Consider the following 18,380-nt stretch of genomic DNA (forward strand, 5'->3'; position numbering starts at 1 on the left):
ATGGAGCTGTGTGGTGGGTGCCTCGGTGGAGCTGTGTGGTGGGTGCATCGGTGGAGCTGTGTAGCTGGAGCTGTGTGGTGGGTGCATCGGTGGAGCTGTGTGATGGGTGCATCAGTGGAGCTGTGTGGTGGGTGCATCAATGGAGCTGTGTCGGTGGAGCTGTGTGGTGGGTGCATCAGTGGAGCTGTGTGGTGGGTGCATCGATGGAGCTGTGTGGTGGGTGCATCGGTGGAGCTGTGTGGTAGGTGCCTCGGTGGAGCTCTGTGGTGGGTGCATCGGTGAAGCTGTGTGGTGGGTGCATTGGTGGAGCTTAGTTGGAGAATCGGTGGAGCTGTGTGGTGGGTGCATCGGTGGAGCTTTAAAAATTGTGAGTCTCATGCATGAATTATGTGTTCGCACGTATGCTCCCCCGTGTGCTGCTTGTTCATTTTTTTAACTATTTTTTAACTGCCTGCTTGGGCCTAGCAACTGCAATTTGCTGCTGTGACACTCCTTTGTTAGAACATACTTTTTCACACCTTATGTTTTTTTTTTTTCGGTTTACATCTCCAAGGGTGTTTGCCATTTTGTGGGGGGGTAAATTAAGACAACCAAAATGTCTGCACTAGCACATGCTTATTGAGGCATGCGTAGTGTAAATCAATGCACTTTTATTTATTCATTCGTTTTTTTCCCAATGCTGTTTAACATTGGCAATAACTTTTTTCCCCAGAAACAAGTGGCAAAGCTAAAAAGCAAGATCAATTGACTTTAGCAAAGCTTGTAAATTCTTTCGAAAGAGCATCTTGAAAAAGGCTATGAGCAGCTGTGTGCCACTAAGTGGAAACCCTGTGATGCGCAGCCCGTTAATGAGCTGCACACACTCACCCACAAAGAGGTTTGTTAGCAGAGGGTACTTTACATAATGTTCCATGCATTTGATAAAGATCCAGCGAACTGAGTCCTATCCCCCCACCAATAACCAATTACACTCTCAGTCATCCAATGGCAGAAGAAATAGTTCATACACTCACCCCACCCACATGGTTGGGCGGAGTCACACGTGAAATGTATCTGAGCGCAGATCACGCTTATTTAGATTTCCTGCACGATGGCTGCATAGTGTTTTTGTACTTTCTTATTTTATTTGCAAGAAACCAACATTGAAAGTGTGCAAGATGAGAGCCATAGCGTAAAGCAGCCTGGTATGAGAATGTCATTGGCAGAATATTGTCTGAAATAAAAAATTCCACCCTGAATATTGTCTACAAAGATATCGGCGATAGCAGATAATAGAAAATCCAGACCCAGTGCGACACCAGGACAATATGCATAACAGATAATATATTTCTATACGATATTCTGACATGTGATGGGGAAGATGAGGAGAGATGGGGGAAATGGTGGGGAACAACTTTGGCTGCTGCACAACATGGCTTTCAAACTGCGGGCTGCAGTCCCTAAGGAGCCATGGAGCTATTTAAGGGGGAGTGTGGCGCAAACAGAAAGTAAAATTAATAATAATGAGACAATGAGGATACAGCCACCATCTCCTCACTCCTGAGGGCCTGCTTCCTGCCCTAAAGCACAGCGCACATTAGGGAAGCATAATGCAGAATTCTCTGTCCTGCACTTAAACCATTTTATATATGTTATGTCATGTCATGTTATGTTGTTGGTGGGGAGGGGGGGGGGGGCGGGGAGAGGCTAGAAGGGAAGAATAGGGGAGAGTAAAGGGAGACGCACGGGGAGCAGCAGCCTTTGATGTGCCGGCCGGCCGTGGTCAGTGACTAATTAGGGGAGGAGAAATGCCAGAGCGCACGCTGGGGTAAGCTTGCTGGCGGCTTTGATGCGGTGCACGCGCTTTTTCACGGGCACAGCATCAAATCGCCGGTTTAGTTAAGCTCTGGATAAGTCCCCAATATGTTCGACATCTGCAATGCTTGCGCATTGGCAGAGGTCGAGCCCTAAAAAGGGGCTAAAAGAGGCTACCTAGAATTGATAAAAACGTTTGGAAGCAAAAAATGCGAAGTATTGTAGTACATTCAGACATTTTCTTGCAACGTATAGCCCAATTTGTGATATATCAAACTATTTTAAAGAGCTAGGGAAGGTGGCTGCCAAGAGTCCTAACAAGGTGATTCTATGGGGGGATGATACCACTGCTCTGGACAGGACATGAACTATGGTCAGGAACATGTGTCAAGAAGCACTAGATCAGAATAATATGAGACCTATGGTGGCTGGAGGGGTACGGCAGGGCTGTATTTTAACCCCATTTCTGTCCTTATTTTATATTAATGTTTTATACACATCCCTTGGCTCCTGTAGTGATGATAGTCCCAGAATCGACCCTAACCCAGTCCCAGTTTTACTGTATACGGATGACGGGGTTTTAAACGCACAAACAGCGAAAGGTTTGCAAGACCATTTAAATGGTTTTAACTATTTTATGATTAATTAAAATCTTAAAGTGAATCACAAAAAATCCTTCATTAAAACTAGTAGTTGTAAAAACACGAAATCTAAAAGCTTTTTTATAGGGAAAACACCATTTGCCAAGATCGCCCACTTTAATTACGTTGGTATTTTATTTGAAGTCGATTTGACCTGGGGTGGATTAATAAATAAAGAACTCCGAAAATAAAGATAGTTTGTGACTCTGCTTTTAAATGCACAATAAAACTGGGCCATAAGACCATAACGGAGATGACCCAACTTTACAAGAGGAAATGGCTTGCTGTAGGTACCTATGGAGCAGGTGTGTGGGGTTATGAATCCTTGGAGAATCCTGAAGCCTGGTTCTCTAGGTGTGTGTTAAAGGACTGTTTAAATGTAAGAAATAATAGGTTCGAGGCATGTGGGCTGCTGAATTCATATCTTGTGCATAGATCGCCGCCAATTGTTGGGTCCGGGTAATTGCACATTGTTGTCCTGGAAGAGTCTTCGAAGTATCACGAGATAGGTGGCTCCTCCCCTGGACTACAGTGCGCATGGGCATCCTCTCCATCTTCAGATTTTTTTTTTCCGCCATCTGGTTCGGATGTACTTTCTTGACTCAAGTTCGGAATCAGTATAAAACACTTTGCGCAAGGCCAAAAGGCCTTCGGGGCGTCGGTATTGTCTGGTTCGGTGCCTATACTTAATCCAGTTCTCCGAAGGCCGTTTTGCCTTTTCGACAGCAAAGGCCCCAACTACGACGACGATGGAACGAAGCCCGTTAAAGAGATGCCCCATCTGCAACTCAAAATACTCTCACATTGATGTGCACCCAGTGTGCAATAAATGTTTATCCCCGGACCACGACGAGGCCAGCTGTATGGCCTGTTCCAAGTTCCGGTCGAAGAAGACGCTTCGACTTCGACACGCAGCAAGACAGTCGGCGCAGAAAGCGGCACGTGACCCGGAGAACATCTTCGAGGCCGATGAAGGCGTCGATGAAGAGGATCCTGACCAGCAGTCTGACCCTGCGTCGGAGCAAGACTCTAACTTCGGTGTGGACGACGATGAAGACTACGTCCATGATGAAGAAGTTGTCTAGGTAGGAGACAACGCAGAGGACATCGGAGCCGTCGATGACGACTCGAGCGATGAGAAAGGCCCACCTGCAGTCGCGGGGCCTAATATTGACACTGTGCTCTCTAAGGCTCAGGTCGAGGCATCGCCGGAAGGCCTTAGCCGAGATCTTACTCCACATTCTATAGCCCCGCGTCAAGGCCCGGCTAAGAATACTTCTAAGGAGCCATTGGTCGATCCATCAAAATCGAAACCGAAACGTAACTGAAACTGGTGAAGACAGTCCTCGGATCGACGCCCTCAGACTCCTCGGCTCCAGTCAAGTCTAAAAGTGTCATCGACCCTTCGGGGCCACAAGGGGGCGTCGGCTCGAAGAGCGGGGCGCCGAAGCCGGCCTCTACGGTCCAGCACGTCACTCTGACACCGTCGACGTCCAAACATGGCGACACTGCCAAAGGACTCCAGACTAAAAAGGCTCACTGACGACCCGGCATGCCGACTGAAGACGTGATTTTCGGGACTTATCAACTTACTATACTGAAAAACTCAGAGTTACGCTGTATGCCCAACTTCTAGCTGTCCCATAACCATTCATTGAAAGGTTTTCTCCATATACAAAACTAAAGATTTGATTCAATCAACTGGATGTCCTTGCAGCCCACCTAAATTTGGAAAATATTTCTCGTGAAAATTTCAGGGAGTTTCTTTCAGCAATGAAATGCTCTGTCCTGATGATGGTCTCAATGACGACTGCATATTAGTCCGAAACGTCAACACCTCCATCATCTCCAAAAACGTTGCACTGTCACCAACCTACGACCATTGTTTATTAATTATTTGTGGTTTGTTATACCTATCAGGAGTTGATGTTTTAGCTGTGAACTGAAGTATCAATATCATCTATACCTCTGTTCTCAGTTCTTTTGCTTTAATTCATTACTATATATCCGTCTCCCATGATGTAAATTTGTTGCTTCATCACTAAATATAAAAACTGTTTCAGAAATATAACCCACTATCTCCGTGTGTTCCTTCCTTGGATTGATTCCCTTTAATGATTAAGCGTGATATTCTGTTGATACACTTGAGTTTAAGATGTACGACTCATAACTAGGATGTATTGTTTCCAAAAATCAGTCCCTTGTAGCACATTGTGTCTTCAAATAGGCCTCTATGGTCAAGCACGTCACTCTGACGCCGTCAACGTCTAAACATGGCGACACTGCCAAAGGACTCCAGACTAAAAAGGCTGTCGAACCAGCGCTTGCAACCTCCAAGCCACTGTTGAGCAAGGCCCTCGAGTCGAAGACCAAACCCGACCGAAAGGAGTATATTGCGTCGAAGCCCAAGGCCGTACCTGCTGCGCACCATGGGCTCGAGTCGACGCAAGGCCGCAAGCATGCTGGCGATCCGCCGAAGCAGATCGAATCGAAGACGACGTCAATCTCAAAAGGTCGGTTCGTCTCCGGTGATTCAATTAAATACGGACTGCCCCCGACCGCTCGACCCAAAGCGTTCGAGCCACAAAAGAGCACCGAAACCTCCAAGAAGGTGTCGGGACCTTCCAAGTCTCAGACCATTCCAGAGAAGGTAGTGTTCCAGGCACCCTCGTATGACAATCAGTCGAAGCCCTTCATCGACTCGGATTCTGGCAGGCTCACCATTCACAAACGGAAAATCGCTCCAGAACATCCTTTGGCGTCATATAGAATCCCTCTCAAAAAGAAAAGGGATTCAGCCACCTCACCTGGTCTCTTCGAACCTGTGGAGTCATATACACAACACTAAGCCTATTCTCCCACACGCAGCGATGAAGATGTGGGAGAGGGTTACGGTCAGATTGAATTTACTTATCATGCTGACGCAGATCAGGAGGAACCTCAACCCTGGACTGACCCTGTTGACCCTGATGAGCCACACACTATGCCTGATACTCAGTCCTATAATGTCAAGACCTCGTCTACTGAAGACACAGCGGCGTTTAACGCTTTACTTGAAAGGGCGGCTATTAACCATGACGTGGAAATGCACGCAGACCCAGTGGAGGAGGACTTTCTGATCGATACTTTCTCCACCTCGGTAAGATCAGTAAAGACATTGCCTATGCTAAAGGGTGTCCTGAAACATGCTACTGACATTTTCAAGGAAACCACAAGGGCAAGGGTTGTAAACCCAAGGATTGAAAGAAAATATCGGCCTGTGCCTGTGGACCCTACGTACATCAAGGGCCAGCTCCCATTGGACTCCTTGGTAGTGGCTAATGCTCGCAAGAGAGCAAACTCCCAAACGTGTGGTGATGCTCCTCCTCCGGACAAAGAATCCAAAATCTTGGAAGCTTCTGGCAAGCGTGTAGCTGCTCAAGCGGCTAATATTTGGAGGATCGCAAATACACAGGCCCTATTAGCCAGATACGATTGGGCTCACTACGACACGTTAGAGCAGCTAATGCAACACCTGCCTGATGTTTATAAGGAGGGAGCAGAAATGCTAATACAGGAAGGAAAGTTGATTTCAAATGCATCCATCAAGTGTGCACTCGATGCAGCAGACACAGCAGCTAGGGCCATCAACACTAGTGTAATGCTTAGACGTCATGCCTGGCTCCGCATCTCTGGTTTCAAGCCAGAGATCCAAACAACTTTGCTCAATCAGCCAGTTAACCCTGACTTTCTTTTTGGTCCTGATGTAGACACGACCCTTGAAAAGATTAAGAAAGACACTGAGACAGCAAAATCCATGGGGGCTCTACAGTCACAGCAGTTCAGGGGCAGTTCCTTTCGTCGCTCCGGTAACAGGGGAGCCTCTAGAGGTCAAGCAATGCAGCAAGCCCAATACAACAAGGGGAGCACACAAACCACCTATAACAAGAATAACAGGGGTGGATATCGTGGGAACAGCACCAAAGGCAGAGGACGTGGAAATAACAATGCCAGATCCTCCGCCCCCAATAAGCAGTGACGCCTTATCACTGCCCCCAGACCATATAACACCGGTCGGGACAAGACTCCAGCAGTTCCTGCCGGTCTGGGAAGGCATTACCACAGACAGGTGGGTGAGACAACTTATCCAATATGGCTATTGTCTAGAATTAACCTCCACTCCACCCAACATACCCCCAAGGCACCGTCCTATGTCCGCAGAGCACATGCACTTATTGCAGCAAGAAGTACTCTCCATGCTGCAAAAAGGGGCAATAGAACTCGTGCCTTTAGAACAGCAAGGTACAGAGGTGTACTCTCTGTACTTCTTGATCCCCAAAAAGGACGGTTCCCTGCAGCCCATTCTAGACCTCAGACCCCTGAACCAGTACATCTTGTCCGAACATTTTCATATGTTGACTCTACAGCAAGTCCTACCATTGCTCTGTCAGGGAGACTTCCTGGCAAACCTAGATCAGAAAGATGCATATTTCCACATTCTCATTCACCCAGGTCACAGGAAGTATCTCAGGTTCACAGTCAACAACCAACATTACCAGTTCAAGGTCCTGCCTTTCGGGGTCACTAACTGCCCCCAGGGGGTTCACCAAGTGCTTGGCGACAGTGGCTGCGCACCTTTGGATACAACACATCCATGTCTATCCTTATCTGGACGACTGGCTTGTCCAAGCAAAGTCAGCCCAGCAGTGTGCCAGCCACATATCCCGCACAATTCACCTCCTACACAGTCTAGGATTTTCACTAAACTACCCAAAATCACACCTTCAACCCCACACGTGCAACAGTACCTAGGTGCGACAATAAACACTCTAACAGCGACAGCGCAGCCCAACGCTGCCAGAGTCAACAGCATGCAATTGCTGATTCAGAAGTTCAGGCCCCAGCACTCACTCCCAACGCAGGTATTTATGCAGCTGATAGGTATGATGGCCTCCTGCATCTTCATAGTCCCGCACGCGAGGCTACACATGCGTCCCCTTCAAGAGGGCTTACCACTACAGTGGACCAGGCTCATGGACATCTAAAAGACTTAGTGTTGGTGACCGGTCGTGCATACAACTCTCTGCATTGGTGGAACACACAAAACCTTTGCAGGGGACGACTGTTCCAAGAGCCTGTCCCACAAATCGTGCTGACAATGGACGCATCTCTCCAGGGCTGGGGAGCGCATGTCCTCCATTATACCGTGCAGGGACTATGGACGACGCAGCAGCAAAAGATGCATATCAACCTGTTGGAGCTGATGGCAATCTTCATGGCACTAAAGGCATTCAAGTTGCATTTGTGCAACAGTCGTGCTGATCCGTACGGACAACATAACTGCCATGTATTACATCCAGAACCAGGGAGGCACGCTCTCTCCACAATTGTCTAATCTAGCCCACAGCATGTGGAAGTGGGCCATTCAGAGGAACATGTTCCTCATGGCCGAACATCTCCAGAGCAAAGACAACCGGATGGCGGACCTGCTCAGCAGGCACAGCCATCAGATGCACGAGTGGGAGATACACCCCTCGGTGCTCCAACCATATTTCCAGCAGTGGGGTCATCCAGAGATAGACCTGTTCGCCACACAGGAAAACGCAAAATGCCAAACCTTCGCTGCCAGGTTCCCACACCCGCAGTCGCAGGGCAATGCGATATGGATGAACTGGTCAGGCAGATTTGCGTACGCTTTTCCTCCAGCACCGCTCATCCCGCTAGTGGCACGTAAACTGCGACAACACTCCATGACGCTCATCCTGGTTGCTCCAACGTGGGCAAGGCAGGCGTGGAACACCACGTTCCCAGAACTTTCAGTGGTACCCCACTAACGACTGCGCCAGTCTCCCAGTCTCCTCACTCAGAGCCATGGAGACATTCAGCACCCAGATCCGCAACAGTTGAACCTCGCGATATGGCTCCGGAGTTCATAGAGTTTGGCTACCTCAACTTACCCCCTGACTGTATGAACATCATCAAGGAGGCAAGGAGACCTACTACCAGGGCATGCTATGCGGCCAAATGGAAGCGATTTGTCATTTACTGTTCCAATAATGACATAAATCCGCTGGATGCGTCCACGCAAAACATTATCTGTTATTTGCTACACCTATACAGATGCAATCTGGCATACAGTTCCATCAGGATACATTTGGCTGCAATGGCAGCTTATCTTCAAAACAGACAGCATCTTTCTCTTTTCAGGGTGCCAGCCATTAAAGCTTTTATGGAGGGACTCAAGAGAGTGATTCCTCCCAGACACCCTCCTTCTCCTGTCTGGAATCTCAACGTGGTACTCACCAGATTAATGGGACCACCCTTTGAACCTCTTCACTCTTGTGAGATACAGTTTCTCACATGGAAAGTAGCCTTTCTAGTGGCAATCACATCGCTAAGAAGAGTTAGTGAGCTTCAAGCATGAACTATTCAAGAGCCTTTCATGCAGGTTCATGCTAATAGGGTAGTGCTGCGTAACAACCCCACTTTCATGCCTAAGGTGGTGTCACAGTTCCACATTAACCAAACCATAGAGCTACCCGTTTTCTTCCCAAATCCTGATTCAGTGGCAGAACGAGCACTGCACACTTTAGATGTTAAAAGAGCTCTCCAGTATTACGTTGACAGGACAAAGGATTTCAGGAAAACTAAGCAACTATTTGTTGCCTTCTCCCCACAACACAAAGGCAATTCCATTTCCAAAGCAGGTATAGCCAGATGGATTGTTAAGTGCATACAGATCTGTTATCAAAAAGCTAAACGCACATTAACAGTTCCCCCAAGAGCGCATTCCACACGCAAGTTAGGGGCATCCATCGCTTTCCTAGGTAACATTCCCCTAGAGGATATATGTAGAGCAGCCACATGGTCCACCATACATACATTTACCAAACACTACTGCGTAGATGTACACTTCAAACAGCAAGCTGCTGTAGGACAGGCTGTTCTCAAAACTATTTTTCAGACTGCTGCAGCTGGCACGGGCAACCACCGCTAAGGAGGTAACTGCTATTTATTCTATGCACAAGATTTGAATTCAGCAGCCCACATGCCTCGAGCGGAATATGCTACTTACCAGTATGCATCTGTTCTTGGCATGTAGGGCTGCTGACATTCATATCGCCCGCCCTCCTCCCCGGTGCCTGTCGCAGCTGTAGCACTCGGAATCATTCTCAGGCATGATCATCGCTTACTTTATTACACTCCATCTCTGCCACAATGGCGAAAAACAATCTGAAGATGGAGAGGATGCCCATGTGCACATTAGTCCAGGGGAGGAGCCATCTAACTCGTGATACTTCGAAGACTCTTCCAGGACAACAATGTGCAATCATCCGGACCCAACACTAAGCGGCGATCTATGCACAAGATATGAATGTCAGCAGCCCTACATGCCAAGAACAGATGCATACTGGTAAGTATCATATTCCCTCCATCCCATGGTTGGCCTATGTTAGGAATACCTTTTCTAACTTAGACTTATGAGCACTTTTTGATTCTCCAGACAGTATTGGACCACAAACAAAAGCCTTAGTAAAGCGAAAAGTCCTCTCGTATAGAGAAGAGGCTCGAATGCTTTAGACATGATTTCAGTATTGAATTGCATACCAGTCTCTACTACTTATTGAAAGGAGTCCTATTTCAAATGAATAGGAAATCCAGAACATAGATTTTACTTAACTATCTGAAACTAAACGGTGATAAAACCGAGGTCTTAATCCTTGGTAAAGAGAAAGATCTTTGGGTCCCGCTACACTGGCCTGCCGAGATGGGTGCTCTTCCGCAGCCTCCCAGCCATGCCCATAACCTGGGCGTTCATATTGATGATTCTTTGACCATGCGTCATCAAGCAGTCAAGGTCACAGCCATTTGTTTTACCATCTTAAAATGGCTTAGGAAGATCCTTTGGATGCTACCTAATACCACCTAGAAAACAGTGGTCCATGCCCTTATCACCTCACGGCTGGATTACGGGAATGTTCTTTTTCTGGGTGCGAACAAGGCTGTGACCTGTAGACTGCAGCTGGTTCAGAACTCTGCAGCAAGACTTGTTTGCAGAGTTCCCAGAATCATTCTCCTCTCTGGCTATATCTGTGACCTACATCGGCTCAGAGTGGAAAACTGTATAAAATTCAAATCCCTTAGCTACATGTTTAAGATCAAACAGAGTTCCACAATACCTGCATTCTCTTGTTTGCCCTTATGTCCATACTTGCCATCTTCGTTCCGCTACTCTTGAAAAATTCACAGTGCCCAGGTTCAAACTTGCTAGGATGGGTGGTCAGTCTTTGTACGATCTTGGTCCGATCCTCTGGAATACTCTCCCTTTCGCTATCCGCAAAGAAACAGTTTATACCGGTTTCCGCAGATCTTTGAAGACCTGGTTATTTAATCAGTAACTTCTTCCTACCTCCTCTCCTTCCAGTTCCGTCCAGGCGCCGGCAAACCCTTTTTGGGTAGCTGTTGCGCCTTATAAATTCAACAAATAAATAAAATAAATAAATAAAAGGTTAAGATTAAATACGATCCATTTCCTAGTTGTTTTTCTGGATCTTGGTTTGCATCTGTATCATGCTGTCCAAGTGATGCTTCTTCTACTCAAACTACTACACACTTTATGCTATTTTGCAGTTCATACAGCACTTTGAGAGTTTGCGTTTTACACCTATTCTTATTATCTGTGTATTTTACAACTCACTAAAAATGGATGGATTTAAAAAAATGTTTATCTTCTCCAGAAATCTGTTTTGCTGTTCTTACATATATTTTTGCTGCTATCAAACTGAGAAGGAGCTTTGCTTTATGAAATTGGAAATTTTCTTAAGCCTGTTAACTGTATGTATTTTATTTTATGCATTTATGGTCTTTTTAATGACCGATAAAAGATAATTGACTCGAGACCTACGTGCGGCGATAAATGTGAATACTCCTTCTTTTAACTACTGCATGACCACAATAATTTACCATTTATTAGCACAGGGATAGTATCTAGACCACATAGCAGACCTCCAGTCCTTTAAGATCATGCATTATTTTGGCATGGTTGGTTTAGAAAGGAATGAATGGAAGGCCCCTTGGAGATTGTCTGCATTTCCACTGCAATATCTGAGTTTAAGGATACACTGATGTACCATATATATACATATAGGGGCAAAAATCTTGGGTTCTCAATAAAAGTATTTTTCCATCACAGAGAATGAGATACTACCATCCTTTGAATCTGTAATAGTTTTACATTTCAAAACTGTTGATACAAGTAATTATTTTTTCTGTATCTAGCTAGGGCACACCCCGAAGATTTGTGTGCACCCAGGTTAAATGTAGAGCGGGAAAGGCAGCTTTTTTAAAAGGTCTGAGCTACTGGAATGTGTAGCAGAAGCTTCTTCTCGGTCTGCACATGTGATGGAACAACTATGTAAGCCTGGGACCGTAGTCTGGTATTAAGTATAAAGGACTCCATTTTGTGGTAGTCCAAACCAGTAAGTGTATTCTGTAGTGAAAAGACAATGTGTCCTGTATGATATCTTTAATAAAAATCCTTGAAGTTGAGGAGCTTGCAGTAATAGCAAAGTATTTTTTTTGGGCTGTTTCATATATTGCGGTTTGTGCTCCAAAGAGCAGCAGAGAACTTTACAAACAATATTATTTAAACAAGAGTATTTTAACTCTAAGCTTCAAGTATAGTGTATGTGAGCTAGTTGAGACCAGACTACAGAAACCAGCTTTTGATATGAAAGTGAGAAAGGTAGCATGTACCAGGGACATTATAGAACTGTACACTCAGTGAAATTTTTTAGTATCAATCATATATACATTATACAAGTACTTACAATGCTAAGCACAGGGACATGAAGTGATTTGTATAGTTTCTCACAATGTTTGGTCAAGTGCTGAGGCTGGGAATATAACCCTGGTCTTTGAATTTTAAATACTGAAAGATAGCCCCTAGGCCACATAACCCTGCTAAGTCAGACACTGTGATACATAGTAAAGTAATATGTTGTTCTGCAGTTATAACATATTAATGAGTTCGAACATAAAGCTGTGTATGCATCCTACCTAATCATACATTTTCAATAGCGAATGTGGTATACAAGACTAAATTCTTTTAATGTTTCTGTGTATTTGAAGCATACTTAAATTATGGCAAGTGTATTTTTGATTTATGTAATTCAATGGTATTATGTTTATACTATCTATGTATGCTGCAATATAATTGACGAAATAAAAATTAATGAATGGACTTCGAGGCCTAGCACAAGCTAATCCACATTGTGAGCATGTTGTAGTTCCATTACCTGACCACTAACTAACCGTCACCATGAGTGATGCCGTTTTATGTTCCCCAGCCTTCCGAATGTTATGGTAGCATGGTCCCCTTTCTGATTATGCCTTACATACCAAGCCCACTGACCAAATGTTTTTGGCATTCACTGCTTACCCATGCAATTGGGTGTCGATAATGTTCCTGCCAGGCAGTGATCTAAGTTGGAGATTACTGGGCTCCTAAAATCAGCAGCAGGTGCACTGTTCTTCATTTCTAAACTTGTGTTTTTTTGTAGTGATGAAGAGCGATACCATTACTATAGCAGGGAGAGAAGTTATGAATATGACCGAGAATACCGGAGAAGTAGAGACCACAGCAAGGAACACGATGACCGGCATCGGGAGCGTAAACACAAAGAGAAAGAAGAACCCACGAAACACAAGTCATCTAGGCGGTAAGATTGAGAGTTTTAGGATTTCAAATCTATATTGTCTGGGGCTAAACGCAGGTCATAGTAATTTTTTTCAGCACTTAGTAGAAGGTTTAGTTTACTCAATAAGGCTCTTATTTTGGATTCAAGAGTTGAATTTACTTTTCCATGGCTGATACACGTTATTGATCTTGAGAAAGTTGCATTCGCTCCAGTAAGTGCTTTGAGATAAAATTCGAATGCTAGTCTTCACCACAAAATAATCATAAATGACGTCCTATAACCTTTCCTCACCCAGGTTTAAAACTGAATCCCCATTGTGAAGTAAGGCCGCCTAGGGTTGAAATTTACCTACAAATTTGAGGGAGCCATTGACGCTCTTGAGGCCATGGAGCATGATTTTTAGCTGAATTGCCTTGCAAAGAGGAAGACGTTAATTTCAATTGGTAGTAGGATGGATGTGAAGAGGTTGCAGTGTTAGGGATGATTGTAGGAAGTGAGATGAAGATAGTTCAGAAAGGAAGGACAAGGAGAAGAGACGGACAGAGACAATTTGAGGGGGTTGGTGAGACAGGGACAAACAATCTCAGACTATGACTATTTAAATGATGAACTAGAAGGCAGACATTTAAGAGATGGAGATGTATCTCTAACACAAGAATGTTGGAAAGAAAAACTGTCTGTAGAGGATTTTTTTTTTAGGTGAGTGACAGGTAGATAGAGATGCAAATGGGCATGAGGATGGAGTTGAAATGGGGAGAGAGTGTAGAAAGTGTCGGTAAGTCCTAAATCATGAGAGTAGAGAACAGGGAAAAGTTATTGAAGAAGGGAGACATAGCACCCAACTTGAAGTCATTGAGCATGGTGGGTTCCCTCTTACCATTGAATTTTTTGAGAGAATATGTTTTTTAAGGTTATATGTCCTTTGAAAACAGAGGTAGATATGAGAAAGAGATTTCTTCATGCTGATCAACAATTACTGAATAAATAAACAAAATACAAAGGAGCAGGTTGAAAAATAAAAGGAGGCAAAGATCTAGAGATGAAATGGAAGGGAGCTGAAACAGGACTAGGAAGAAAAGACAAAAAGAGAAGATAACTCTACATCGCTTACATCATGTTTGTTTTTTACCTCTGGTTTATCCCACGGCCATTGATTATGGAAATGCACCGTCTCTCTTTTCTGTTGCAATCTCCCCACTCCTTTCTTCCTTGCCAGCACTTCCACCCTGCTTCTCATATCTTCAACACATTGCTGTCTCTTCTCCCATTGTTTTTGCTCTTTCTTCCTACACCAACATAGTACGTCTAACCAACCATGTGCTTAATTTTCTCCATAGCAACAGATTTTGTGGCCAATAGTTTCTCATTTGAAACTAAAGGTATTTTGACTGCTTTCCCCTTTTCCACTGTATACCTTTCACTTGACTTGTGTGCACTTAGGGCTCTTCTAATGGAATCCTCACCTTTAGAGTATCCTTAGGTGCCTGACTGGATCTGGAATAGTTATCAGCATTGCTCCTGCTTACATGTAAGGTGGTGCCCCTGAAGTGACTACGAAGCTGCATATATGTGCCACCTCTATCAGACATCAGCTTTTTAAAACTTTTTTTGCATCTCTGTAGCTGATCCGGGGATCACTTAAACTTTTTCCTTGGCTTTTGCCAAGTTCTTTGTCAGAACCTTTTTTCAGTGTGAGTGGCTCTGTACCCTCTACACAAAATAGCAGGATTTAAGTCTTGTATGGATTGTTGCAAATAGATGTTTGAGAAAGATCCTCATCAAGTCTGCCTCTGGTGTTTGGGTTTGGTGCACAACTCCAAGTCCTGCGAGAAGGGCACCCCTATGAAGCAAAGGTGACCCGGGATTGTGAAACCTGCCTCTGGTTCTGCACAAGAGCCAGCCTCCAATCCGTCACCAAGATCAACCCCTGTTCCTGTGACATTGTCACTGGCACCCCAGGACGACTTCTTTCCTGTCACCTCTCTGATTCCAAGCTGAAGCCGACACTGCATCAATCAGGCATCTCCGTACTTCTGGTTCCTGTCCATTCAGATTCATACAGAACTGTGTCTTTATTCTGAAGTTGCACAAAAGCTCTCCAGCAACATTACAGTCCGACTCCAACCAGAGCCTATCTGCCATTGTGGATGATAATGGCGATGAAGGGGAGTATTGTAGGGGAGTATTTTCACCAACATAATAAGGATGAATATGTATATCTGGGCTTACAAAGATGCCAGTGGGTTGGATACTTCCCCCAAACGCTGGGTTGTTTCCCCCGGACAATCAACAGAAGATAGCACCTCCTTCGCTGTAGTAATGAGGCCCACGGTGGAGGTTCTAGACTTGCAACTGCCCATTATGGAGGTCAAAACCAACATTTTAACAGAGGTTTTACAACCTGGACAAACCCCCTCAGAGCTTTTACCTCCATTTAATGAGGCCCTGACTGACAAGCCGATGGGCACCTGGTCTAAGCCCTGTTCCTGCCCTCTGATAAATAGGTAGGTAGCTAGATACCACAGGCCAGTGCCAGGTGATCCTGATTTACTCACACAGCACGCTACTCCAGAGACTCTGATGGTGCCAGCTTCCACCATTGAGGTGAACTCTACGTCTTTCCTCACGACTCCTCTGAACAGGGAGTCGAAAAGACTTGAGACCTTTGGGACTGGATATTTTCCCTACCAGCCTAGCCATCCAATTGGTCAATATTGACTATTTGTTGGGGAGGTATACCCAGGCTTCATGGGACATGTTTGGCAAGATCTTGCCTGCAATCTCTGAGGAATTTAAAGCCAATTTGTCTCAGACCATCCAAGATAATAAGGATGTTTCGAAGTATATTATCTGCTCTGGACTAGTCACTGCTAACTGCTTGGGCAAGCAGTTGGCACTAGTGTGGTGCTTCAGTGACATTCTTGGAATCCAGAAATCAATGGGCTTTCTGAAGATATGCAAGCCTCTTTAATGGACCTAGCATTTGATGGGTCTCACCTATTTGGCGAGGCTAATTTGGCATTAACATGCTTTAAAGAAAGCCATGCTATGGAGTGTTCCCCAGGCCTTTTTTACCCCCAGGAGACAGTACTCTTAGTAATTTTGTTTTCGTGAGGCTTCACCAGGGGATTGGCATGCCGTTCCGGCAAGGCCCCTGCAACAAGATTCCCAACTCTTTCAGGGTCTGGAGTGAGGATGAAGCTAGCAACTTCCAAACCATCAAGGATAACAGACTTCTGCCCCCATCCTTCCTGCAATCACCTAAAAGTCACATTACTTTGCTCTTTGCTGCACACAACCATCCTGTGGGAGGCAGGATTAACTATTTCCTCAGAGGGTGGGAACATATAACATCTGACAGGTGGGTCTTCTAGATCATCCAACAGGGTTATGCTCTGCCATTCCTTTTTGACCCACTGCACCTCTCTGATCATCCTGCTCCAAGAGGTGCCGGCATTTTTTGCCAAAGGAACCATACGGGGGTCCCCGCCCAGGAAATAGGGACTTGATTTACTCCCATTATTTCCTTGTTCCAAAGAAGAATGGGGTCCTTAGTCCAATTTTAGATATCCGTCCTCTGAATGCCTTCTTGTGGAGGGTGAAATTAAATATGCTTGCACTGGTCTAGGTTCTATCTGCCCTAGATCCAGGTGACTGGATGGTGGCTTTGGATCTGGACAATGTTTACTTTGGTACAGAGCAGGAATATCGTCGTCAAAATATCGACTAACCTAAATATCGCTGCAAAAATATCTACAGGAAGAAATATCGATGACAAAAATATAGTTTGACCAGAATATCGACAGACAGGTAAGTAATATCGATAACATTAATATAGTTGTAATAAATATAGTTTACAAAAACATAGTTTACAAAAATATCGTTTTTTAAATAATTATAAGTAATGTAGTGTTTTTAATGAGTGTTTGTTGTCAAAGTAGTATTTTTGTAATATTTTATTAGTTAATAATGTATTTTATGTTGAATTTAGTGTTAATAGTTCTGTAGCGGGTTGTGGGTTTATAGGGGAGTAGGGTGGGAAGTAATTTAAATATAATAAAATAATAGATTAATTAATGTTTAAAATGATTATAAATAGTGTAATAAATAATAAATTAATTTCAATTAGTTAATTGATTAATAATTATGTAATTATGATAATTGTTTAATTTTAGGTGTGTGTACTGGAATTGTTTAGTGAAAATGTAGTGAATTAATTACATTTTAATTGAATAATGGTTTAATTAATTAAATTTAAAAAAACGATTTGTTATTTTATAAATAAGTAAATACATTTAGTAATGTTTACACCTACACTATCCAACGCTTTCCCTACTGTTGCACCCTCTGGAGTGGGAATAGTAATTTTTACCCCTACGCTATCCAACGCTTTCCCCACTGTTGCACCCTCTGGAGTGGGAATAGTAATTTTTACCCCTACGCTATCCAACGCTTTCCTTACTGTTGCACCCTCTGGAGTGGGAATAGTAATTTTTACCCCTACGCTATCCAACGCTTTCCCTACTGTTGCACCCTCTGGAGTGGGAATAGTAATTTTTACCCCTACGCTATCCAACGCTTTCCCTGCTGTTGCACCCTCTGGAGTGGGAATAGTAATTTTTACCCCTACGCTATCCAACGCTTTCCCTACTGTTGCACCCTCTGGAGTGGGAATAGTAATTTTTACCCCTACGCTATCCAACGCTTTCCCTACTGTTGCACCCTCTGGAGTGGGAATAGTAATTTTTACACCTACGCTATCAAATGCTTTAACTAATAATGTATTGTATATTTTAATTATATGTATGTATTATTGTTGTTATATAAAGTAATTTGTTAAATGTATGTATATGTACACATTTATTAAGTTTATAATGAAAAAGTGTAGTTAATTTGTTTTCAATAGTTTAAAAATAAAAGTAATGTAATGTATTTTGTTAATAGTACTTATATTTATTTATTATTTAATTAATTTAAAAAGTCGATATTTTTTACATCTATATTTATTACAACGATATTTTTGAGTAGATATTTATGTACTTACCTGTTTAAGTATAGGGTGTCGATATTTTTGTAAACAATATTTTTACAACTATATTTATGTCAACTATGTTTTTGTAATCGATATTTCAACACCCTACCGTTTACTTTCATGTACATGTCCTGCAGTCCCACAGATACTACTTGCAGTTCAAGGTGGGCCAGGAGCATTTTCAATTTGGTGTTCGCCCCTCCGCTTCGGCCTCACCAGTGCCCCTCGGGTGAT

The 18,380-nt window shown here is 44.0% G+C and overlaps 1 protein-coding gene across 3 annotated transcripts in view; it reads left to right on the forward strand.

Annotated features, from left to right (window-relative positions):
* The window catches only part of LOC147718469 (uncharacterized), a 264,056-nt gene that overhangs the window by 231,828 nt on the left and 13,848 nt on the right, over positions 1-18,380 (forward strand). For all 3 annotated transcript variants that reach the window (XM_086918391.1, XM_086918389.1, XM_086918390.1), the window contains exon 15: positions 12,977-13,135. In XM_086918391.1, the coding sequence (XP_086774517.1) occupies positions 12,977-13,135 (159 nt within the window). The remainder of the gene's footprint in view (positions 1-12,976; positions 13,136-18,380) is intronic.

This window comes from Lissotriton vulgaris, chromosome 4_1 (assembly GCF_964263255.1).
Source record: "Lissotriton vulgaris chromosome 4_1, aLisVul1.2, whole genome shotgun sequence".
NCBI lineage: Eukaryota > Metazoa > Chordata > Amphibia > Caudata > Salamandridae > Lissotriton > Lissotriton vulgaris.